Source organism: Cebus imitator, unplaced genomic scaffold, assembly GCF_001604975.1.
Source record: "Cebus imitator isolate Cc_AM_T3 unplaced genomic scaffold, Cebus_imitator-1.0 Scaffold8, whole genome shotgun sequence".
Taxonomy (NCBI): Eukaryota; Metazoa; Chordata; class Mammalia; order Primates; family Cebidae; genus Cebus; species Cebus imitator.
This window is the reverse complement of record NW_016107323.1, coordinates 10,064,448-10,084,731: the sequence shown is the minus strand read 5'-3', so window position 1 is coordinate 10,084,731 and position 20,284 is coordinate 10,064,448. Positions and strand designations below refer to the sequence as shown.

The 20,284-nt window shown below is 45.5% G+C and overlaps 1 protein-coding gene across 2 annotated transcripts in view; it reads right to left on the bottom strand.

Moving 5' to 3' along the window:
* Positions 1-20,284, bottom strand: part of OAS2 (2'-5'-oligoadenylate synthetase 2) — a 35,436-nt gene that overhangs the window by 6,658 nt on the left and 8,494 nt on the right. For both annotated transcript variants that reach the window (XM_017543120.2, XM_017543110.2), the window contains exons 2-6: positions 18,056-18,326; positions 9,154-9,332; positions 6,896-7,131; positions 6,242-6,386; positions 1,530-1,700 (exon numbers count right to left, since the gene is read on the bottom strand). In XM_017543120.2, the coding sequence (XP_017398609.1) occupies positions 1,530-1,700; positions 6,242-6,386; positions 6,896-7,131; positions 9,154-9,332; positions 18,056-18,164 (840 nt within the window). In that variant the 5' untranslated portion in view covers positions 18,165-18,326. The remainder of the gene's footprint in view (positions 1-1,529; positions 1,701-6,241; positions 6,387-6,895; positions 7,132-9,153; positions 9,333-18,055; positions 18,327-20,284) is intronic.

Here is a 20,284-nt window from a genome sequence, read left to right as displayed (position 1 = left end):
ACTTTCTGCAAAGGGCCAGATAGTACATATTTTGGGCTTTATGGGCCACTCATGTCTCTGCCATTAAGGCTTCTCCCTGCCCTCCCTCCTCTTTCTCCTCCTTCTCCTCCATTTAGTTTCTGTAGACAAAAGTGTTTTCTTTCATCCATGGGTAGTAAATGCCTGGTTACATGGGTTAGGGAGGTGAGGAAGGGGTGTGTTCTATTTCCTGTATGCAGACCCTCCATTCTTCCCTGTTCCTGCCCCTTTCATTCATGCAGCCCACCTTTGTCTTTAAGAGCTGGGCTTTGGCGGCTCCTCCCAGACTGTAGCCCCCTGCTCACAATCTCTAGGTGTCACCTTCCCTGGCCTTAGCAGAGAAACCTTCAACCAACTCCGGCAAGATAGAAAGCAATGTCTCATCTGCCGATGGCTCTCTCTTCTTCTTTGATGTGTCATATGCCTTTTCTTTTTCACTGACTATCATGAGAATGGGGTCTCAGGAAAGAGAGGAGAAAGCACATGCTTTGACAATTCTAACACTGATCAGAAACTCAGTCCTGTTTTCACCCCAGTGACCTTCAATGACGCAGTTTACTCATCACCCGGGATATTGATGCCATTTCCCAGGCCCCTCTCTCTAGATGCACAGATTTGTTCTCGCATCACCACAGACATTTACGTGTACATAATAACATTTTCCTCCCTCCCTTCTTGTGACTGTGGGGACACGTTTATCTGGTCGTGTGACCAGTAAATAGAGAGATACATGTCAGCCTGTGGCCTTTGAGCCACCGACAAGAATGACCGAAGCCTCTGAGTCTCTAGCTCAGCTGATGTGGCAAGCCGGGCTCCAGTCACTGAAAGGAGATGGAGATTCTAAGCTCCTTAGAATCTGCAGAGGGTTCAATGGCAGATCCCCTAATGCCATATCCTCTGGGGTCCTGTGGATGCGCCCTTATGTGCACAAATGATCTTTGCAGATGTAACTGAGTTAAGGACCTGGACATGAGATCCGGAAGGAGAGGAGAAAGCACATGCTTTCACAGTTCTAACCCTGATCAGAAACTCAGTCCTGTTTTCACCCCAGTGACCTTCAGTGAGACAGTTCACTCATTGCCCCGGGGATATTGGTGTGAACAAAATATCCTAGATCCAGAAACAAAACCTGTCCTAGTTTCTGGATCAGGCTGGGCCCCAAATCCAATAAAAAGTCTTCTTAGAAGAGAAGAGAAGCGGGGAGGACACAGAAGGAAAGGTGACGACAGAGGCAGGGCGGGGAGTGATGTGTCTCTTGGCCCCAAGGATGGCCAGCAGCTCCAAAAAAAACAATACAGAATCAAAGTTGTGTTGTTAATGACCTAGGTGGTCTATCCACAGCCCCCACTGAAAACCAGTGTCCTGGTTCTCTTAACTCCCTCCCGGCTTCCCTTCCTCCCATTTCTGAAGGTAGATGGATCCTTGCGAGCTGCAATGCCCACTTCGCTTCCTTCCAGGAATGCCAATATTAAATCACCCCAACAAGACATAGGAGAAAGGCCAGTGCTCACCTGGACAGTCTGGATCTTGGCGATTGATCGTCGGAAGCAATTTTCTTCAAGGAATTTACAGATGATGTTAACAGCACTATCGACCTGCTCTAGGAAGTATTTGTCAGGCTGGAGAAAATCCTTGATGAACTTATCTAGACAGTGGCCCGGGGTTGTGAAGAGTGGCGCAGGCTGGGGAAAGAAGACCCCAAGTGTGAGCGGCCCCTGTAAGCCCACCCAAGGCTTCCTTTCCTGCCTGTCCTGGGCCCCCTACCCTGCCTCTCCCAACTGCCCTCTAGCTCACAGGCTGACATCTTTTCCATCTTTTGTCCTTGTACGAATACATCCCAAGAACACACCTGAGGGTTTGGGGTGGCATGCAAGACCCCCCCAGAAAAAAAAACTGTCCTAGTTGCCCCTCATTCCCCCCTAGGAGAGATCCGGATCCTTGTGCGGTGTTCCTGACTGCAGACTCCTCTTCCAGGCCCGGCTGGAGCGTCACCTCCTAACGACCTGTGCCTTCTCGCTTTACCCACACATCTGGTCCTTCCCTGTTTTTTCCGTTTGCTGTAGGTATCAGAGATTGCTGATGACCACATCCATTCCTTTCTTAAGGCTGTATCAAACATGCCATGTACGTTTGTGTTGGTTTCCAAGGGCTGCCATAACAAGTGACCACAACTAGGTGGCTTCAAACAAGAGAAGTTTGTTGTTTCCCAGTTCTGGAGGCCAACAGTTCAAACTCCAGGTTTTGGCACAGCTGAACTCCCTCCGAAGCACACGTGGCTAAGGCTCTAGAGACGGGAGGATTATTCTGCATTACCTGGATAGGCCTGATGTCATCACCAGAGTCTTTTTCCTCTTAATTTTAATTTTTAATTGAATTAATTAATTTTTCTCCAATTTTATTTTAGGTTCCAGGAGGGTCATGTGCAGGTTTGTTACATGGGTAAATTGCATGTCGCCGAGGCTTGGTGTGTGAATGATCCCATCATCTAGGTAGTAAGCATAGAACCCAATAGGTAGCCTTCCAATCCGTGCTCCTAACCCATGTTTTTTCAGAAACCGTGTCTTGCTCTGTCACTCAAGCTGGAGTGCAGCAGTGGTGCCATTATAACTCACTGCAGTCTCCAATTCCTAGGCTCAAGAGATCTTCCAGCCTCCGTCTCCACAGGTTTGTGCCACCATGCCTAGTTATTTATTTATTTTAGAGATGGGGTCTCACTAGGTTCCCCAGGCTGGTCTCAAATTCCTGGTTTCAAGCAATCCTCCCACCTCAGCCTTCCATAGTGCTGGGATTACAGGCATCAGCGACTGTGCTTTTAAGGACACAGGTATTTATCAGAGTCAGGCAGGAGGGTCAGAGTTGGAGGAGGTGGTGTGATGATGGAAGCAGAGACAGGGGCTGGAAGATGCTGGGCTGTCGGCTTTGAAGAGGGAGGAAGGGGCCATGTGCCAAGAAATTTGAACAGCCGCAAGGGGCTTGAAAAGGTGAGGAAACACATATTTTTATTTGGTTGGTGCAAAAGTAATTTTGAGACAGGGTCTTGCTCTGTCTCCCAGGTTGAATGTAGTGGCACAATCATGGTTCACTGCAACCTCGACCTTCCTTGCTCAAGTGATCCTTCTGCCTCAGCCTCCTGACTAGCTGGGACTACAGGCATACACCACTGTACCTGGCTAGTTTGTTATTATTATTATTTTGTAGAGACGGGGTATTGTTATGTTGCTCAGGAACTCTTGGTCACAAGGGATCCTCCTGCCTCAGACTCCCAGAGTATTGGAATTACAGGTGTGAGCCACCATGCCTGGCTCAAATTCATGTATTTTAAGTCACTAAGTTTAGGGCATTTTTTTTAAAAAAAAAAGCAGTAAGAGGAAACTAATTCACTGTTCTATACACATGTTGTACTTTTGCTGGCAACACAGACAAGATGGGCTAGCTCACCTGGAAGTGGGGAAGGGCATATGCATGGTATGAGTACATGTGTGTGATGTGCATGAGTGCATGTGTGTGCATGGTGTGAGTACATACGTGTACACGTGTATGAGTGCATGTGTGTGGTATGAGTGCATGTGTGAGCATGTGCATGAGTGCATATATATGCATGGTATGAGTGCATGTATATGCATGTGTGTGCATGTGTATGTATGTGTGTGTGGTATGAGTGCATGTGTGAGCATGTGCATGAGTGCATGTGTGTGCATGGTGTGAGTACATATGTGTGCATGTGTGTGGGTGCATATGTGTGTGGTATGAGTGCATGTGTGAGCATGTGCATGAGTTCATGTGTGTGCATGGTGTGAGTGCCTATGTATGCATGGTATGAGTACATGTGTATGCATGTGTATGAATGTGTATGAATGTATGTGTGTGTGGTGTGAGTGCATGCATGTGCATGTGCATGAGTGCATGTGTGTGGTGTGAGTGCAAGTGCATGAGTGCATGTGTGCATGTGTGTGCATGTGCATGAGTGCATGTGTGTGCATGGTATGAGAGCACATGCGTGCAGGTGTGTGCATGTGCATGAGTGCATGTGTGTGCATGGTGTAAGTGCATGTGTGTGTGTGTGTGGTGTGCATGCCTGTATGTGCATGAGTGCATGGTGTGGTGTGAGTGCATGTGTGTGCATGAGTGCATGTGTGTGGTGTGAGTGCATGTGTACATGAGCCCTCCAACGTTTGTACCTCCTTATGCAGTGGTTCCTGGGCCTAAATTGTCTTCAACAGATGTGGAGAAGGGATGGTCTCATAGTTCTCAAAATAGAAAAGTTGATAGGGTAGCAAAGCAAAAACAGCCAAAGTGAGCATCAAAAGATGGTTTAGGAGATGTGTGGAACTAAATGATGTGTGCTTCTGGGTTGGAAGAGAGGGTCCTATAAAGGACATTCTTGGGATGATTGTCAAAATCATCCCAATGGGCTGTGTTGGGACAATAATATATAACTCCTCACCTCCTGAACTTGATATGGCATGGAGGTTATTGAAGAGGATATTCTTGTTCTCAGAGATCCCTATGAAAGCCTTTAAGGGTAAAAAGATGTCTGGCAGTCTACTCTCAAAGGGCTCAGTATAAACAAAAACAACAGCTATTAACAATGGGCAGGTGAGGTGGCTCAAGCTTGTAATCCCAGAACTTTGGGAGGCCAAGGTAGGAGGATCACTTGAGCCCAGGAGTTTGAGATCAGCCTGGCCAATGTAGTGAGACCCCATCTTTAAAAATAGATGAAAAACAACTATAACAACAATAATAATAACGTGTGCACATACAAACTCACAGCAAATGTTGCACAGGGTGCATCTGCATGAGGGGCTCATAGCAGTTTATTGAACCATTTTTCTAACTTTTTAAATGTTTCAAAGCTTCAGAATAAAATGTCAGGGAAGAGGGGGTAATTTTTTTAAAAAAAAATCTGCCTGAAGAAGCCAGGAAAATTGGGATCAGGGAGCAAAGACCAGGGGTCCAGTGAAAGTAGGGGTTGGGGTGGGCACAGGGGTGACTGCTCAGAGTGTCCTGATCCTGCTGGGTTCAGTTAGGGAAGTTCCCCATTCATAGACTCCCCTGCCTCTGTGAAGTTTGCTAAACTTATTTACATCTTCATTTACATGCCAGATTGGTGCTCAGTTAGCCTTCAAATTTCTGTGCAAATGTGATGTAGATTCTGCCTCCCATAACTTGGATATAAATTAATCTCCTGCCTGTGAAGTGTGGAATTTGGTTGGCCCCTTTGGCCTCAATTAATAAAGTTGTCCCCAGTGCGGTTCCCAGGAAAGCTGAGAGGGCTCAGTGGTTTAACCTGGGAAGTTTCTTCTTGGATGGCTTTTCTCTAATAAGTGCTGAGCATGCAGGGGAGCTCGTGTTGGTAGATTTACTTCTCCTTTGGGGGATGGGAGAGGGAAGTCCAGTGCACCTGTTTCACAGCTGGTGCCTTAATTGGTTCTCCTGTTTTGGCCCCACTTCTGCCTCTTGCCCCCAGCACCTGCCTGAATGGAGCTCAGAGCCTGTCCTGGCAGCCACAGTCCCGACTGCCGCCCCCTTCTTTGAGCAATGCTCTGTTTCATGTCTCCACCTGCCTGGCTGTCTCTCTTAAAGAAATTAATTAAGATCTTGTATCTGTGGGTACCCCCTTTCTCTTTGTTCCATTTTCCATTTTGGACTTTGCAGTCATTGCCCCAATGGCGTGCTATGAGTTGAACTGTGTCCCCCTTAAAGATGCTGGGGTTCCAACATACAGTATGGGCGAATGTGCCTTACTTGGAAATAGTGTCTTTTCAGATGGGATCTAGTGAAGATTAGGTCATTAGGGTGGACTCTAATTCAGTATGACTGTTGCTTTTAGAAGAAGAGGAGACAATAAGACAGATATGCACAGAGGGAAGCTGATGTAAAGACACATAGGGAGAAGGCCATGTGACCACAGGGGCAGAGGCTGGAGTGATGCAGCCACAAGCCAAGGACTGCTGGCAACTACTGTAAGCTGGAGGAAGCCTGGAATAATTCTTCCCTATGGCCTGCAAAGAGAGTGTAGCCCTGTCAACACCTTGAGTTTGAACCAGCAATATCCAGAATGGTGAGAGAATAAATTTCTCTGGTTTTAAGCCACCTGTTTTGCAGAACTTTGTAACAGCAGCACAGGAAATTAATACAGGGTACTCTCAGATAATATTTAGCCTGGGTGTCAGGAAGACTTTCCTGCAGCATGCAACACCCTGTATTTGGAAAACCCTCTTACCAGGACATTCCAAGATGGTGCAGGTAACTCATTATCCAACTGGGGAGAAGTCAACCAGGTCTGAGCTTCTTGTTTCAGCCTTTGCCAGCATCTGTTATCTCCACTCACGTTATTGGTTGGGTCGGTTGGATCCAAGATTACTGGCCTGTGTATTCCATTAGATTAAAAAAAATCAGTTGAGCTGCTTGTGGGGGTCAAAATCTGTATTGGGGAAAGAGGCCTCGAGTGGGAATCTGGTAACCTGAATTTGGATTCCCGTGGTTCCTCCAAGCTGCTGAGGGATTTTGTCTATGACATTAAGCTCCTCTGGCCCTGCGTTTGCTGCTTTACAGAGACATTCTATTAATAAAATAACAAACCAGTCTCCTCTTCCTGCCACTCCCCGCTTCTCTCTTAGCCCCTTCTTTCTATAAGGGGAAGTGTCTCTTCATGTGTTTGTTTAGGGGACAAAATGTGATTATGGTTTGGAACGTGAAAAGCAATGGCTGGACCTCCCCTCTTTCAGACAGACCCCTCTGCCTCCCCACCCATGGTGGCTGCCATTCTTCTGGTACATCACTGACTGGACAGGGCAAGGCTGAGATCTCATTCCAAAAAGGTACACCTAGCATGCAGATGATGAGGTACAGGGCTAGGGCATGAGAAGCTTGGCACCTCACTGATTGGAGCTGGTGCAGCAAGACGTTCCTGACGGTCTCATCTTCAAAGTTGTAGTTGACCATCCAATAGATACACAACTGCTCCTGGCATTTGATCAGCCCCAGAACAGTTCTGACGCCTTCAGCAATGTCAAAGTTGTCTTTCCTGCACCCCTGTTCCCAGGCATACACTGTCAGCAGCTCCAGGGCGTACGGAGACAGCAAGGGTAAACCGTTCATTTTTTTCTGGCACTATGGAAGAAGAAAAGGGTGGTGGCTTATTTGGGAATCGAGTTCTTCCTATGTCGGTGATCTGAAATCAAGAAGCCAGAAGCCTATAGGAAGTCACTCTCCCTCGCCAGAATGCCTACAATTCAGTGGACCCACAATACCAAGTCTTGACAAAGACGTGAAGCAACTGGGATGAAGCAGGGACCTCTCCCAGGGGCCTGCAGGCCACCACTGCCCCCATCCCACAAGCAGGAAAAGAATGGAAAATCTCGAGTTTTTTTCAAGGGAAATTCCAGGCACCTCACTAGCTTTGAAAAGTCAATGAGCCACTTGATAAGCAAAAATATAGTAGTTCAGGGTCTACAGGAGCGGAAAAAAAAAAAAAAAAAACAACCCAATAAAATAAAAACAACTAAAGACGGTAATAGTCACTTAAAACAATAGCCAAGGAAGTCAGAGTCAGAAGATGTTTTGTTCCCTGTAGAAACTAAAGATAACATCTTAACACATGTCCCTGAGTTGATTTTCAGAAACTCAGACCCCCACCAAGTGAATCCATGGGCAGGTAGACCTCAGATAAGGGGAAGCTGAGGATTAAACCCTGGCTTGTTCTTTGTTCTAAATGTCTTCCTGAGGGTCCTGGAGGAGGTCACACCTATCAGCCAGAGCTAACATTCCTTTCTGCTGATCTGAAATTTTTAGACAAAGCTTCACCTACTTCACCAATCAAAAATCAGAAGGTCTTTGAATCCTGTGACCTGCACCACCCATCCTCCTCCTCCCACCTGCTTGGAGATGTCCCACCTTTTTAGGTCAAACCAATGTACAGCCTCTATGTGTTGACTTATGGCTTTGCCTGTAACCTCTTTCTCCTCACCTTTAAAACTCTTACCTATAAGCCATTGGGGAGTTCAGCTCTTAAACATGAACTGCCCGGTTCTCCCCCCTTGGCTCCCTGCAGTAAATGCTTCACTCTTCCCCTGCCATCCCAAAGTCAGTGTTTGGCTTTGCTGTACTAGGTGAGCAGATCCTTGGATTTAATAACATGCCTGAAACTCATACCTTGCTCATGAGAGTGTAATTTGGTAAGATTTTGGAAATGGTTTGGCAAGATTTGCTATAATTAAACAAAAAAAAATCAAATAAACGACATGTATTTTATATATTTACACACATATGTACACAAATTCGTATACATGTACTAGATAGCCCAGCAATTCTACTGCTACGTATTTACCCAAGAGAAATGAATGCTTACATTCACAGAAAGACATGTAAGAGAATATCCATAGTAAGCTAATTCATAATCGCCCCAATTTGAAAATGACCCAATCATCTATCAGTAGCAGATTGGATACATGTATGTTATATTAATACAATGGAATATGGCAAAACAATAGAGGCGGACAGATCTTGAGGTCAGGAGATCGAAACCATCCTGGCTAACATGGTGGAAACCCTATCTCTACTAAAAATACAAAACTTATCCAGGTGTGGTGGGTGGATCTCCTGAGGTTAGGATTTGAGACCAGCCTGGCCAGCATGGTGAAACATTATCTCTACTAAAAATACAAAAATTAGCCAGGTGTGGTGATGCATGCCTGTAGTCCCAGCTACTCAGGAGGCTGAGGCAAGAGAATTACTTGAACCCGGGAGACAGAGGTTACAGTGAGCCAAGATCCCATCACTGCACTCCAGCCTGGGCAACAGAGCAAGACCCTGCAACCCCATGAATGAGTCTCTCAGACATAATGTTGAGCAAAAGAAAGCAGACATAAAGCATGTACAGTATGAGCCCACTAATCTGTGGTGGTGACAGATGTTAAAATAGAAGTTTGTTTGGGAGGATTACTGGAGGGGGGCAGTGGGCTTGAGGCACCTTCTGGGGTGCAGGAAATGTTCCCTCTGTTGATTAGGCGTTGCCGGTAAGATTATAAAAATACATGGAGCTGTATACCTAAGAGTGTTGCACTTTACTGGATGTCAATTATCTCGATAAAAAGGAAATAAATGATAACTGTATATAGACAGTTGGAAAATTACCTGTTGATGCCAGTGCTTTATCAAGAGGATCAAATCCTTTAGTTTTCTGGGACGGTTGTTAAAAAACTTCTGCTGAAGTTCGGTGAAGCAGACTGCAAACTCACCAGGGCGGGCATTTGTCTTATCCAAGGATCTTTTGAGATCTCGATAGATCCAGGGGCTGGGATTGTCATTTAAGCCTGAAGTGAAAGAGAAATTGGAACTTTAGTATTTATGTAATCTGGTCTCAGAGAGACAGGGTGCTCTACAATGAAGGTCAGTTGTAGTTTGATAGCACACAACCTCTGCTTCGTCGGTCAAAGGACTGGTACCTTTACATAAAGCATAATGGGGAAGGATGATTTGGCCCATTAGATAATAAAGTGTAGTCTAAAGTGACTATAATGAAAACGGTATGGTGTTAACCCAAGTCAAGATCAGCAGAACCGAATGAAGGGACAAGAGATGCAATTCTAAATGGCAAAGGGAATACTCCAAATTAGTAGGGAACAAGTGGGTTCTTTAAAAAAATTGTTGGTGTTGGCATAACTGGTATACATCTGGAAGAAAGGAAAGTTAGGAAAGTTTATGTTTTACATGCAATATATTCTGTTACCGAGTCCATCCAGTAAATATCCTATTTCAGGGTGTCAGCGTATAGGGAGGAGGCAGGCAAGGTGGCAGCAGGGCCTTGGAAGCCTGGGAACAGAGGCTGCTTTAATCAATGTGTTTCCATTCTTGCTAGCTAAGCTCCATTGTTTATAAACACGTTTATTTAGCTTGGCATGGTGGCTCATGCCTGTAATTCCAGCTCTTTGGGAGTCTGAGGCAGGTGGAACATTTGAGGCTGGGGGTTTGAGATCAGCCTGGCCAATATGGTGAAACCCCATCCCTACTAAAAATACAAAAATTAGTTGGGCAGGTGGCAGGCACCTGTTATCCCAGCTACTCAGGAGGTTGAGGCAAGGGAATAGCTTGAACCCTAGAGGCAGAGGTTGCAGTGAGCCATAATTGTGCCACTGAATTCCAGCCTGGGTGACAGAGTGAGACTCTGTCTCAAAATAAAAATAAAATAAACACACTTATTGATTGATTACTGTTACTGAAACACCAGGGGTTCAGTCTAGGTCCCGCACAGAAAGCCAATGACTGAAACAACAAGTGTGGCCAAGAAGAAGGCTTTAATCAGGTGCTGCAGCCAAGTCGATGAGAGATCAGTCTCAAATCCTTTTCTCTGACAGACTAAAGTTAGGGTTCTGTACAGCAGAGAAGAAATGTCACTATGTTTGGGAAAGCAGGAATTAGGGAGGGGTAAGGAGGCAATCATGAGGAATAAGGGATCTGATATTGCATTGTCTGGATGCAGTGACTGATGATTTTCAGTTCTTTGATACTTCTTGAGAGGTCTGAGGGTCCTTTTCTGATGAAGGAGCTCAAGTTAAACAAAGGTAAGTTTCGAGCTTTAAGATGAGAAGAGTCATTTCTATGTTGATAACAACAACAAAACCCCAAACAAACAAACAAAACCAAAACCAAAAACAAAATGGTCTATGGGACTACTGGGTTTGGTTCATCATTATTCTTATTTTTAGAGATAGAGTCTTCTCTATCACTCAGGCTGGACTGCAGTGGTGCAATCATAGCTCACTGAACCATCAAATATATTTCAAAGCTCAAGTGATCCTCCCGCCTCAGCCTTCTGAGTAGCTGGGACCACAGGCATGTGTCACCATGCTTGGCTTTATTTTATGTTATTATTATTATTTTTTGAGATGGCATCTTACTATGTTGCCCAGACTGGTCTTGAACTCCTGGCCTCAAGTGATCTTCCCACCTCGGCCTTCCAAAGTGTTGAGGTTACAGGTGTGAGCCATCACCCTGGCCCATAGATATATTTAGATAAATAACCAGGAGAAAACAGCCAGCTTGTTCCTTTCATACACCCCAGTGGATATTTACTGACTCCCTAGACGTGGTTCTGGGCACTTGGCATGCAGGGAGGTTGAGGGAAAGAGCATCCTATCTTCCTCCATAATGATAATAAATAGCTAACATTTATTGTGTGCTTACCCTAAGCCTTTTATGAACAGTGAAACATATAAGCCTTACAAAACTCAAAACTCTTAGCTGGCAAGTGCAATCGCAATTACTAATTTACAGATGAGGATAATGGAAATACCAGCAAGTCAAATACCAGCTGGTATCAAGAAATACCAGCAAGTCAAGCAAGTAAATAGGTACTTCTTGCTTTGGGTCAAAGTCCCTAGGGGGAGAGATGTAGTGGCACCCAGTGGTGGAAAGAAATGCAGAATTGGAGACAGCCTGCCGGGACCTGGTGTAAAAAATAGGCCAGGTTAGTTAGACTAATATTTATTTATTTTATTTTAAAAAAAAATCAAGTTACCAATTCCCCTGTAGGTTGCTTTGCTCATAAAGTGACCCTGTGTTTCCTTCATAAAAGGGAGCCTATAACAGTTTGGGATGTGCAGCTTTACCACCATCTAGTGGCGCCTTCTGGGTAGAACATGCAGGGAACAGGTAATTTCTCATTTTCACACCATCCTTGCATGGTGGGGTGGACCCAGTAGAGGGCGCTCTGGCCAGGTCTCCCAGCATGGCTCTTGGAACAGGAGGAGACTTTCCTATGAGAATTATGAGTGCACCTGTCTCCCACCTTGACTCCAGCCCTTGTTTGAAGCAGGCCCCCACCCCCAACCCTGAGCGTCCTAATGGCCCTGGAAGCTAGTTTCGAGTCTGATTGTACAGCTGCAGGTGTAGGTGAGTAGTAGGACCAGGATAATAACTCAGGGCTGCCAACTTCCCAAACTGGCGCATGTTTCCCCGAGCCAGGCCTCCTTTCTGTGAATGTGAGTTATCAAGATGTGTGTATGTCTCCACCTTATCAGGGATGCCTCAGCTAATTCTTCTAGGTTCCTGGTAACCATAAATTCCTTAAAACTATAGGTGATGGAAGGTACTTGAGCTTAGAAGACCTGGGCTTTTCGGTTTCCCCACTTATTTAGTGATGGCTTAAGTTTCAGCTGGGGAATTTTCTTTCCCTTCCCCTACTCCTCCCCTTTATCCCTCCCCTTTCCCCTCCCCTTCCCTCCTCCCCCCTCCTCCCTCCTTTTTTCTTTTTCTTTCCTTTTCTTTTCCTTTACTTTCCTTTTCTTTGTTTTTCTTTTTCTTTCCATCAGGTCTTGCTCTGTTGCCCAGGCTGGAGTATAGTGGTGTGATAAGAGCTCACCACAACCTTGAACTCCTGTGCTCAAGTGATCCTTCTGCCTCAGCCTCCCCAGCAGCTAGGACTACAGGTGCAGGCTACCCCATCTGACTAATTTTCAATTCTTTTGTAGAGATGGGTTTCACTATGTTGCCCAGGCTGGTCTTAAACTCCTGGCCTAAAGCAATCCTCCTGCCTCAGCCTTCCAAAGCGCTGGGATTATAGGCATGCGCCACCACACCCAGCCTGGAATTGTTTAAGTTTGTGATTATATGTGCACCTGTCTTGAGACTATCTATCTCATCCATAAATATATACATACATTTACTATCTATCTGTCCATCCATCTATATCCATTTGTCCATCCATTTTCCTTCCATCCATTTATCCATCATGATCCATCTATCCATTCATCCAACAACTATTATTAATAGTGAACATTGTACTAGGGACCACAGAAGAACAACATACTCATCATACCTGTCCTCATGGAGCTTCTAGTCTAGAAGAGGAGAAAGCTAAAGAAATTATTTCCATATAAGTTGTGAAAAGATAATAAATCTTGGGGCCCCCAAATCACTCAGGTAAAGGGAAAAGTCAGGCTGAGAACTGCCAGGACAAACCTGCCTCCCATTCTATTCATTCACCCCTCTGCTCACTAAGATAAATGCATATCTGATTGCCTCTTTTGGAAAGGTTAATCAGAAACTCAAAGGCATGCAACTATTGGTCTCTTATCTACCTACAATCTGGAAGCCCACTCCCCACTTTGAGTTGTTCCACTTTGCCTTGAGTTGTCCCGTCTTTCCAGAGCGAACCATTGTTCATCTTACATATGTTGAATGATGTCTCATGTCTCCCTAAAATGCGTAAAACCAAATTGTGCTCTGACCGCCTTGGGGACATGTCATCAGGACCTCCTGAGGCTGTGTGATGGGCACACGTCCTCAACTTGGGCAAAATAAACTTTCTAAACTAACTGAGACTGTCTCAGATATTTGGGGTTTGCAAAGTGATAAATCTCATGATTCAGAAAGCACAAATTGCTACTATGTGGGAAGTGGATCTAACCCAAACGTACAGAGCCAGAGGACTTAAAGGATGAGCTGGAATTATCCAAAAATAAAAGACTGGGGGAAATATGTTCCAGGCAAAGGAACAATATGGGCCAAAGTCTGAAGTTGCGCTAATACCATGTGGGTTTGAGGAGCTCAGGGAAGGTCAGAGTGGCAGGAGCATAGGGAATTAGTTGGTGGTGAGTGGTACAGCTGGAGAGGTAAGTAAGTAGGGGCTGCCAGATCATAAAAGTCCCGTCCTGCCGAGGAGTTTGATCCTTAACCTTGTAAACCAAAAATAAAATTCTAAGCCTTTCCAACCAACTGAATGAACCCCTCTCTTGGTCAAGGGGAACCCCCAAAGGAACCTGAAAAACTAGATCAGGTCCTGACAGGAAGGAGGAGCTTGGACATAGCTCATTATAGTCTCCTCCATTTGGAATTCAGGCACAAATGACAAACATTCACATTAAAATAGAGATCCCAAGAACAGGTCTCCTTGTAGCAATAAGACACCACATTCCAACCTAACTCTGGTATAGCATCATATGACAGATCACAGGCCCTAAAGGAAATCAAAAGTATTTTACCCCAAAATATATTTCTTTAACTTGTTTTGGAATGGTCCTGCAAAGCTGTGTCGTCTGGGAAAATTCACATTCTGCGGCAAAGCCCCTTCCCCTTCCAGGTCTTTTTCTGATTCAGGAGAGATTTTAACTAACAGTCTAACACCTTTAAGCTCTGATAGGAGACACTTACCACCTATTCTCCCTGAAACCTGCTACCTGGAGGCTTCATCTCTATAATAACAACCTTGGTTTCCACAACGCCCCTTATCTTACCCTGAACTCCTTCCACCAACTGCTAATCAGGAAATCTAAATCTTTTTTTTTTTTTTTTTGAGACAGGAGTCTTGTGTTGCCCAGGCTGGAGGGCAGTGGCATGATCTCTGCTCACTGCAACCTCCACCTCCCAGGTTCCACTGATTCTCCTGCCTCAGCCTCCCGAGTAGTTGGGACTACAGGCACGTGCTACCACGCCCAAATAATTTTTCTATTTTGTAGTAGAGATGGGGTTTCACCATATTGGCCAGGCTGGCCTCAAACTCCTGACCTCGTAATCTGCTCGCTTCGGCCTCCCAAAGTGCTAGGATTTCAGGCATGAGCCACTGTGCCCAGCTAGGAAATCCTTATAACCACCTATGATCTGGAAGCCCCTGCTTTGAGATAGCTTGCCTTTCCAGGCTGAACCAATGTATACCTTATGTGTGTGCTTTATGTTTCTCCCTGTAAATTCTGTCCCCCTAGACTGTACAAAACAAGCTGTAACCTAGTCACCTTGGGCACATATTCTCGGGAACTCCTGAGGCTGTGTCACAGGTCATGGTCCTCATAGCTGGCTCAGAAAAAACCTTTTAAAAATGCAATGAAAAGCCATTAGCGGCAGAGTGTGTGACACAATGATATTTGTGTGTGGAAAGAGAGCACCAGCTGCAGCGTGGAGTGAGAGAGGAGGCAGGGAGACAGTTAGGAAGCCATTGCCACATCCCTGGAGTGACATTGACTAGGGAAGTAGCAGTGGGACAGGAGAGAAGTGAAGCAGATTTAGGAAAGTTAGGCAGAACCGGCAGGACTTAGCGATGGGCTGTGAGTGGGGAGGTGGGGGAGTTGGAGATTCAACCCTGGCTTAGGTGTATGAACAAAAAATAAAATTTGAAGCCCCCAGTCATCTGAATGGACCCCTCCTCTCAGCAAGGGCATTCCAAATTGACCTGAAAACCCAGTTCAGGCCGTGACGGGAAGGAGGAACTAGACACGCCTCATGATAACTTCCTCCTTTCCCTTCTGGAATTAATGATAGAACAGACTCTTGCCTGATAAGAAATATTTACAATCTATTCTCTCTGAAGCCTGTGACCTGGAGGCTTCATCTGCATGATAAAACGTTGGTCTCCACAACCCCTCATCATCATAACCCAGACGTTCCTTTCTATTGATGATAACGCTTTCAATCAATTGCCAATCAGAAAATCTTTAAATCTACCAGTGACCTGGAGGCCCCACTTTGAGTTGTCCTGCCTTTCCAAACCAAACCAACGTACATCTTACATGCATTGATCGATGTCCCATGTCTCCCTAAAATGTATTGTATTAGTCTGTTCTCATGCTGTTAATGAAGACATACCTGAGACTAGTTCATAAAAGGAAAGAGGTTTCATTGACTCACAATTCCACATGGCTGGAGAGACCTCACAATCATGGTGGAAGAGCAAGGGACATCTTACGTGGTGGCAGGCAAGAGAGAGCTTGTGCAGGGGAGCTCCCCTTAATGAAACCATCTCAAGAGACTTACTCTTTATCAGGAGAACAGCATGGGAAAGACCCGCCCCTATGATTCAGTTACCTCCCACTGGGTCCCTCCCGTGACACGTGGGAATTATGGGAGCTGCAATTCAAGATGAGATTGGGTGGGAACACAGTCAAACCATATTATGTATAAATCCAAGCTGTACCCTGACCACCTTGGCACATGTCATCAGAACTTCCCGAGGCTAAGGTTAAAGATGTCATGGGCACATCCTTAACCTTGGCAAAATATACTTTCTAAATAAATTGGGAGCTGTCCCAGATACTTCTGGTTTACAGGTGATAGTGTTGCTGGAAAAGAGGGTCCTGATTCAGACCCCAAGAGAGGGTTCTTAGATCTCATGCAGGAAGGAATTCAAGGCAAGCACAGAGTATGGTGAAAGAAGCAAATTTATTAGAAACTATTTTGTTACAGAGTAGGGCATCCTCGGAAAGGAGGGAGAATGTGCCATTCTTTGTTAGTGTATTTGTTTATAAGAAATTATAAGGGGCTGTAAGTAAAAGTGGAATGTGCAGATGTGCTCACTAAAGGTAGGAGCTATTGGTGCTGTTAAATCAAGTTTAGCCTAAAATTGCCTTCTTACATATTTTAAGTTGGGCCTAAGATTTCCCTGTACATGGTGAACTATAACCTAAATGGATGTGTAAATAGACTGCAACCTTCTCTTGTGCCAGTCACTGAGTTCTGGTCAATTAAAGGTGACCAACTGGTCAAATCTTATTCAAATAAGGCCAATGCTGAGCGATAACCAGCCTGGTTGTTTCTGTGCCTCATTTTCACTTTCAGTACATTACCTTCCTTTTCCTGTCCATAAACCCTCTTCCACCATGTGGCTGTGTTCGAAACTTTCTGAACCTACTCTGGCTCAGGAGGCGTCTAGATTCATGAATTGTCTGCTCAGTTAAACACCATTAAATTGAATTTGGCTAAGAATTTTCTCCTCCTCCTCCTCTTCCTTCTTCTTCCTTCTTCCTTCTTCCTTCTTTCTTCTTCTTTCTTCTTTTCTTCTTTTTCTCCTCCTCCTCCTCCTCTTCTTCTTCCTTTCTTTTGTTGAGATGGAGTTTCACTCACGTTGCCCATGCTGGAGTGTAATGGTGCGATCTTGGCTCACTGCAACCTCCGCCTCTTGGTTTCAAGTGATTCTCCTACCTCAGCCTCCCAAATCAGTTGCTGGGATTACATGATTGCACCACCATGCCTGGCTAATTTTATATCTTTAGTAGAGATGGGGATTCTCCATGTTGGTCCAGGCAGGTTTCGAACTCCTGACCTCAGGTCATCCGCCTGCCTCAGCCTCCCACAGTGTTAGGATTACAGGCATGAGCCAGTGCACTCAGCCCAAGAATTTTCTTAACAGTAGTATCAATGACCATTAATCCTTCAACCTAAGCCTGCTCATTAATGTTGTCTTTAAGTGGGCTGCACTTTTAGAACATCTGGACATTCTGTAGGCTTAGTGGGAGATGTTTTGTATGGCCATAAATATTCTGCAATTATAACTGGTAGTCAGCTTAGACTGTGGCTATTTTCAGACCCAAGTATTAAGGCTGCAGGTTCCTTGTGAGTGCCTAGCTACTTGCTTTAAGATAGAATCACTCTAGCCATCTTTTATTAAACCAGAAGCCTGGTAAGCAGAGGTTACTTTAACAGTAAGCAAGAATGTGGGAATGTTTGCTGAGACAGGAGACACAAGACATGGTCAGGTCTTGGGGATTTAGGAGTTGGGTTCAAGGCACCCCTCAAGCTTTGGTAGTTATCTATGGAAGGTTGTTGCCTTGATTTTGACCTGGTAGGAAGGCAGACTTCAGATACTTTTCCCAGCTGGACTTTCTCCAGATGTTTGCCTCATCCTCTCACTGTAACCAACACTGACTCTGGTCAAAACCCGCAAGTGTGATCTGTGGACCAGCATCATCATCATGAAGCTGGCTAGAAATATGAAATCCTGGACACTGACTCAGACCTCCTGAGTCAGGATTTGCAATTTAACAAGGTTCCAGGTGATTTATGTATATAGGATGGCTTAAAAGGCTCTGCTTTAGATTCTAGAATCCAAAACATTTTCTCCAAAGACAATCAGGATATGGGGGAGAAGTTAGTTCCAGAGAAGACAGAGCGAGTCCAGGGTAGAAGGGATTCTTCTCTCCTGAGGGTCTATGGTCTCCTGTTTTTGAAAGCAGCAGTGGTATCTATCCCACCCACAGCCTAGAGGATGCACAGGGCAGTCTGGTACCCCCCTTTTTTTTGCTTTTCTCCCCCAACACCCAGGAATGCTTACCCAGAGCATTGAAGGCGGCCAGCACCTCAAAAGAGATTCTCTGATCTTTTGTGAACACTTGGATGGTGAACCCATCATCAGACATCTGGATCTCAAACCTGTCTTTCATCCACTCTGTGAACAGACATAAGTTCAGCTTATGCCCAGTTTTGACGAGGTTGTCACGTTGGCTTCTCTTCTGATCCTGGAATTGTTTTAAGTCACCGAAGAAGAGGACGAGGGTTCCATCGGAGTTGCCTCTTAAGACTGTTTCCCGGCCATAGGAGCCACCCTGCCAGTGACAAAGAAGCAGATGTGAGTCTCTAGACTCTGGGGTTACAGGGATCTCTAGCAGGCAGTGGTATTTTTCAACTCAAGCAAAAGCCAAAAATGTCACCATTGTCCTTTTTTTTTTTGGAGTCTTGCTCTGTTGCCCAGGCTGGAGTGCAATGGCACAATCTCAGGTCACTGCAATCTCCACCTCCCAGGTTCAAGCAATTCTCCTGCCTCAGGTTCCTGGTTATAGGTGTGCACCACCACACCTGGCTAATTTTTGTATTTTTAGTAGAGACGGGGTTTCACCATGTTGGTCAGGCTGGTCTCGAACTCCTGACCTCATGATCTGCCTGCCTCAGCCTCCCAAAGTGCTGGGATTACAGGCGTAAGCCACTGTACCCAGCTCATGGTCTTAAAATTGAGTGGCAGGTATCCATTTGTCCCACAAAGACCTGATTGGGATGCTCTTAGTAACACTTTTCATACTAGCCGCAAGCTGGAGGCGACTCAAATGGCCATTGACAATAGAATGGGATTGAACTGCCCCACCTGCCACCACTGACACCTGTGCTTACTGTCTCAGGGCCTGAGGATGGGATTGCCCCACCCAGCATTGTTGTTGGTGCCTGTGCACCTCATCTGGGGATCTGGGGATCAAATTGTCCCACCTGCTGCCAGCACCTGCATGCATCATCAAGAACCTGATGACAGGCTCATGCCACCTGCCACCAGCATCCACATGTGCTGCCTGGGGCCAGAAGATTGACCCATCCTGGTTCTTCTTTATTTCTGAATGATAGCTTTGATGGGTATAGTATTCTTGTCTGAAAGGTTTTTTTTTTTTTTTTTTTCCCACTCTATCATCCTATTCTCTGCTGACCTGCAGGTTTCTGCTCAGAAATCTGCTATTAATCCCTTATATATGTGACTTTATACTTTTCTCTTGCTATTTTCAGAATTCTATCTTTCTTTTTGACTTCTGACAGTTTGACTATAATATGCCTTGAAGAAGGCCTTTTTGGGTTAAATCTATTTGAGAATCTTTGAGCTTCCTGTATCTGAGCGTCTAAATCCCTTGCAAGACATGGGGAGTTCTCAGCAGCACAGGCACACATCCTCCAGAGGCCTAAGAATGGACTCACTCTGCCTGCCACATATGGTGACCACATGTGTCTCCCAAGGGTCTGGAGACCAGTTTACTCAGCTTGCCATCACTGATGCCTGTGTACAACACTTGAGGGCCCGAGGGTTGACCTGCTGCTGCCACTTCCACACAGTCCCACCTGGGGACCAAGGACCTGCCTGTTCATTCCACTGCTGTTACCACTGGCACCTGAGCATGTCATCTTGAAGTCTGAAACCTGACCCACCTGGACTCACCAGCATTGGGACCCATATACACGCTTGGGACCTGAGGACCAGCATGCCTGGCACACTGTTGTCACCACTGGTGCTCAAAGACCAGCCTGCCTGATGTCCCTGTCCCCAGTACAGCCTTTCCACAGACTCCATTAACCATTACAACGTCAGCCATTGAAGAACTCACAGACGACATTGATGCAAATGAAATCATTTGGAGACTTCATTACTCTGCCCACACAGAATCAAAGCCAAAGTACTCCACTCAAACAACACTATAAACACATCTACAGGAAAACATCTTTTTATTTTATTTTTATTTACGTATTTTATTTTTATTTTTATTTTTTTTAAGAGACAAGGTCTCGCTATGTTGCCCAGGCTGGAGTGCAGTGGCTATTCACAGGTATGATCCCACTACTGATCAACATGGGCGTTTTGACTTGCTCCATTTCCAGCCTAGGCCGGTTCACCCCTCCTTAGGCAGCCTGGTTGTCCCCCGCTCCCGGGAGGTCACCATATTGATGACGAACTTAGTGTGGACACCTGATCGGCATAGCACACTACAGCCCAGAACTCCTGGGCTCAAGCAATCCTCCCACTTCAGCCTCCCAA